The following is a 5,549-nucleotide window of genomic DNA, read 5'->3' on the forward strand; positions in this document are numbered from 1 at the left end:
AATGTATAAGCAAGCACATGTCTTACTGTCAACCCACCTGTCACATAACTTTCTTATCACCTTTTCTCGTTTTAATGACTTTCATTTTAAGTTCTATAAAAAAAAATTGATTATAAAAATATAAGTTTTAGAAAAATATAACATTGTCATTGTATAGATCAAGGAAATTTAAACTGTCAAATACGATTAAAAAGTTACATCCATCAAATTCCATGAAAAGTAATGTCTTGTTTCTAAACACAATAGGACGATTTGTAGAATAAGCAGCGTGACACTGTCTTATTTTGTTAAAAGAATGAAATTGACTTCTGTCTCATGGAAACTCAGAAAGATCAAATTTATGGTACAACAATTGCAGGTACCTATAATGCAGATCTTTTTGGTGGGGTCGATTTATGAAGTTGATATTTTGAGAAACAATCATACAAATTGTGATGGAAGAAACATGTAGAGCGGTATAATATAAACACTTAAAATGTGCTCCTCTAATTTAGATAGATGATTTGTATAATATAAATATTTGTTTCCTAATTATTAAAAATATTTCATTATTCTTTAGTTAAAAAATTAAATTTTGATTAAATTTTTAATAATTTTAAATTTATAAAACTTTGAATAAACTAATTACAATCAAAGAATCAGACATTATAATGTGACACCCTATCTTAAATTTTAATTAATTAATAACTATTGGCAAACAATTTAAGAAGCTAATACATTGTTAATGGTTTTTTTTTTTCATTAATATTGTTTGTATTCCTTAAGCAATCGTTGATGCTTATGCACCTATTGCCCATTACTTTAAGCGTCTTGACAGCATAAACTTCTTTGTGATCTTCTTTCTATACTGACAAATTGTTTATTTTTTATTTCTCTGTATCTATCGAGATATCGGTTTGTTAATATTTTAATTTTTACGGAGCCAAGCAACGCAACTGTAGAGATCAGCTGGAAAGAAGCATCAAATCATAAAAGTACATTGATTTAGAACGATACAACTCTCCCTAGCAAAACCAGGTGAAGAAACAGCGTACTGATTTTATTATAGTGCTTAGTTATATGACGTTATAGACCTAAACACCAATCATTAATACTATTTCATTAGTCTGATCTGTAAACTACTCTGTCTCGGGATATACGGTAGAGGAAGAACTGCATATTCATCAATATGGACACTGATACTCGAAAGAATTTATTTAAACAGAAAGCCAAGGAAATAATTCATTATTCAAAAATGGCAATTAAAAGGTTACAATCAAGCTCCCCAGTGACTAAACTCTCCTGAAACCTGAATCATGTCTTAAGCTCAAAAATTGTGAACAAAAATTAAAATTTGGTTCAATTCTTCTTGTCCGAAAATTCTTGGAACTTGTAAGGTATTACTAAAAAAGGTGAGCTTTAGATCGATATTTAACCGTATTCGTCCAATTCTGATTTTCTCATGAAGCTGTATAGACCTTGTTGATCATTGATCAATGAGAATGAAATCAAACTTGATCAACTGCAGCCACTTTAACAAACTTTGAAGAGTCCAACTCCACGATATGGATACTAACATCAACTGCATTATTTACCTTCTGAATTTCTGGAAGTTTATGAAGTTCAGTAGATATCGGCAAAACAGGCTCCGAGCTTCTGTAGATGAGGTAAACAACTAGCTGAGTCATTCCCAAAAGGAAGCCAATGCCATTGGGTACCTGCAAACAGAAGAATACGTTAATTAGAAAAGAGGTGCACAGCTCTTGCCAAAAATTACATGGAAAAATATACATGGAAATTGTACTAGGAAAAGGTAGAAGCTTACAGCTATAAAGATATCCTTGACCATTACTGAGTATGCAGACCAGACAAATGCATTTATAGTGCTGAAGAGAGAGACCAAAAATGGCATGTACTTTACACTTTTGGTTCTGATAACACCCCCCTGCAAACAAAGCAGAAAGTCGTCAATTTCTCCAAAAAGATGAAATTTTCTGCAAATTAGGCATTATAACTTTTAGGACAAGAGCTTTGTGTACTTATAATTTGGTTTAGAACAGTTTTCCTAGAAATCTGACTCAGGGGAACATTAATATGATTGAAAACTCACCACTACGGATAATGGGGAGGCATACATAGCAATAGAAAGGATGACACCTAAAGTGCCAACCAGTGACTGCCTGACATTGTGTGCGTGCAACGCATAAACAGTGACTACAACCACAACGACAAAAGAAACCATCATCGCAATGGCTAACCGCGCCGTTTTCACCTGCCAAACAAATTGAAGGAATCTGTTTCAGAAAAGATACAATTAAATATTTAGCTTCTTACTTATATAATCTATTGGCCATCAGCTATCTACTCATAGATAGAATAATATACCTTCTCCCGCTTAGGGGCAAACGTCAGGAAGGACATCAGATAAATTATTTCCAGAACAAATCCTGCACCATTGATGGTGAGCAGCAAAGTACTGTTGGGTTTAACGAATGGGGCTCCGTAAAGAAGCCAAAGGGAGCAGTTGAACAAGGTACAGACATATGGAAGTCCTGAATACGCTTGGGTAGACTTACACTTGTATATCCCCCACAAAGTTGTCCTGCAATTTCATAAGCACGTTATTTTCATCAATAGTTAAAACATCACATGTTATTCATTGTCATTTACATTAGAATGTTTTTGGCGCAGAGAAATATGGTGTACACAGTACTTACATAGGTGACAGAAAAAGTGCCAGTGAAGTTAGATTTCCTGCACCCCAGAACACCAAAAACCATCAATTTGTACTGACATATAAATCCAGCTTAACGAAAATCAAGCAGTGCACTTAAAATCGAGCTAATGATGAGATAACAAAACATAAAAACGAGCAACCATCCTACAGAAAAAAATTCTACATACAAATCAGAAAGAAGATTATAGCCAAATTTGCACACGCTAGTCAAAACAATGATCAGAAAAGAAAACAATCATCTAGTTGCCCAAATGGAAATCCTTGGAATGCAACAATTAAGAAGAGGGTATTTTTTTTAAGAAGAAACATTATGATGCATTTATTCGTGGACAGTAAAAACAAATGAAATATTCGTCTGGATGTCATACCCACAATTCCCACCAAAAGCTGCACAGAAAAGGCCATTGAGAAAAATTGAGATCTGCACAAGAAGAAGATGAAGCTGTGTAAAGCACGAAGATTTGAGGTTTTTTATAGGCCTGCAGATGACCAACTTGATATTATCATAGAGGGCGGAATGTAAGAAGGAACGCGTTGGGTTCAGCTTTACACATCAGAGGTATTGGAAGCCAACTCAATCCAAAATGGGTATGGCTTATCTTTACTCCGAAAGAGGAAACTCACAACAGTTCCAGAAGATGTCTCGTAAGAAAAGTACGAATGCAGTACAGAATGGGCATTTTCTACAGCAGATACAAAGTATGGGATGCACAGTGATTGATTGAGTTCTAGAGGAATAGTTGATTTTTTTAATATATTTAATAACATATTAAAAAATATCTACACGCATAGAAGCATTATTTCGAATACAACCGTACTCCTCCCCATTCACTCAAATACACGTAGATTCCATGTCAACTACACCAAATTGCATCTTAATGTAGAAAGGACAGCAAATTGCAGTCAAACCGCTCTTCTCACTCAAACCCTTTGGCCAATGTCTTACACAGTTTTGAAGATCCAGGCTGTAAGTGTTGTAGCCTATATCGTTCCTTCCTTCTTAGCAGTTGATTTTTAACCTTTTTTTCTAACACTCGGTCCATTTGTTCTCCATTTCGTGTGTTTTGTTTAGTTTTGTGTGCCTGTCTCAGTCTATGCTATTGTCCAAGGGCACTGTTCAATCATAGCTATGTTTCTTTTAAGGAAAAATAAAGTGTATAAATTCGTTTCTTCCTTCAAAAGCGTAGATTTGTGCACAAAATTTCAAAACATGCTTTTAAGCGTGGATTTAATAGCGTCACGGAATATGAGGGGATAGACGTTTAGCTTCGTGTAAGGATTACATTCTCACAAGTAATTACCCATCCGCATTGGAGTGTGGAGCACATTCGCAAGCTGTGCAACACTAACGTTCAGATTGGTCCCATGTCATTTCGAATTATTGCTCTAGAAAGCTTGTAGGCCACATTTTAAATTATAGCTTTGGGTTATAAGAGTTTTGATATTTTAATGAATAAGTTTTATTTGAATGGTTCATTAAATAAATATAATAATAATACGTTTTTTCAAACAAATATGGAGGTACTAGACCTTCAATGACTAGAGAAGATAAAGTTTGAAATAAAGATAGAAAAATTGAAGGCCACTAATCAGTGAAGAAGAACAAGAGTTCTAGAGAGCTTTAGCTAAGAAGAATAAGAGTTCTAAGAGTTTTAGTCTTGTTTTGTGGAGGACAATGATAATAGCTAAAGATTTTAAACAAAAAATATGTTTCAAAATTAACAACAAAGAAAAAATTGGAATTGAGAAATAGTTTTAAAAATTCATAGCACATATTAAACTAATTAAATTAATTAACAAACTAATTAGTTAAATTAATTAACAAACTAATAAAAAAGTAAAAGTCATTCTCTATTTATTTAGTTTTAAAATACTTAGCAAATATAGACAAGAGTCGAATGGCAACTTATGGAAAGTTTTAGGTTAATTATTAATTTCAACAAAATAATAATAATTAATTTTAATAAATATTATTAACTAATCTAAGTTTTGACCCATTACCTATAAAAATTAATTAGAAAATATAATAATTATGATTTAAAAGTTATAAAAAAGGTATTGAAAATATGTATATATAATTTGTTATTGAGACTCATTTTTTTAAAAAAATGTGCAAGACAAATTTAAGCTAGAAATATTAATAGTAGATATGTTTTTAAGATTCAATAATTATAATTATTTAAAATATTATTTAAATTAATAAAATGGCGGGTGTATGTGTGTGTGTGTGTGTGTATATATATATAGGAAAAGCCTTTAATTCTTTATCTTTTGTGTATTAGCAATAGCATTACTTTAAATTTTAAAAAAAAATCACAGGAAAATAAATATATATTGAAAAAAAATACATATACATATGTTTCTATGGATGATGGGTTGAATTGATGATAACTAGTGCTTGCACCTTTTAAGGGTGCAACGGTTAAGCCATAGTCTTGTATATTTTTTATGATGTTCTTGAATAGTTATTCATATGTATTTCTTATCTTTTTCCATATCTCCATATTTTTCTCTTTTATTCACAACATCACACATGAAAATCCTTAAATTATAGTTGCATGCATGAAAATCCCCAGAGTTTAAAAATTGTGAGAGAATAAACAATCATTGGAGATTTAAAAAAAGTACAATGATTTTGAGTATAATTTTTTACTATTTTATGAAGCTTTATTTATATAAATTTTTAAATGCTTTTATAATTTTTTTCTATTTTATGAAGCTTTATCTATATGAATTTTTAAATGCTTTTAAACTACACTTTAAATACCGCTTTAAATACTGATATTCATGCTGCTAAGTGTTCCACCAACAAAGTTATCTGGCCTACAACTTT

At 31.6% G+C, this 5,549-nt stretch overlaps 1 protein-coding gene across 2 annotated transcripts; it reads right to left on the reverse strand.

Annotated features, from left to right (window-relative positions):
* Positions 1-1,191: 1,191 nt before the first annotated feature.
* On the reverse strand, positions 1,192-3,212 carry LOC149560154 (bidirectional sugar transporter SWEET16-like). 2 transcript variants are annotated; one of them, XM_089823559.1, is made up of 6 exons: positions 3,085-3,203; positions 2,697-2,733; positions 2,365-2,581; positions 2,090-2,251; positions 1,805-1,924; positions 1,192-1,697 (listed from the first exon to the last, which is right to left on the reverse strand). In XM_089823559.1, exons 1-6 carry the CDS (start codon positions 3,119-3,121, stop codon positions 1,488-1,490), a joined length of 783 nt encoding a protein of 260 aa, XP_089679685.1. In that variant the 5' UTR covers positions 3,122-3,203; the 3' UTR covers positions 1,192-1,487. The 2 variants fall into 2 exon arrangements, with proteins under 2 accessions (XP_089679685.1, XP_089679686.1); XM_089823560.1 differs by having other exon boundaries at positions 1,583-1,697; positions 2,090-2,273; positions 3,085-3,212.
* Positions 3,213-5,549: the final 2,337 nt, after the last annotated feature.

The sequence above is a fragment of the Cupressus sempervirens genome, chromosome 4 (assembly GCF_028749045.1).
Source record: "Cupressus sempervirens isolate cs-2001-9-10 chromosome 4, ASM2874904v1, whole genome shotgun sequence".
In the NCBI taxonomy this organism is placed as follows: Eukaryota; Viridiplantae; Streptophyta; class Pinopsida; order Cupressales; family Cupressaceae; genus Cupressus; species Cupressus sempervirens.

Excerpts from the sequence above, each read along its gene's own strand:
- LOC149560154 (XM_089823559.1), bottom strand. The coding sequence starts at position 3,121 with ATGGCCTTTTCTGTGCAGCTTTTGGTGGGAATTGTGG. Across the intron at positions 2,734-3,084 it reads GCTTTTGGTGGGAATTGTGG|GAAATCTAACTTCACTGGCA; the intron begins GTATGACATCCA and ends TCTGGGGTGCAG. Across the intron at positions 2,582-2,696 it reads GCACTTTTTCTGTCACCTAT|GACAACTTTGTGGGGGATAT; the intron begins GTAAGTACTGTG and ends ATGAAATTGCAG.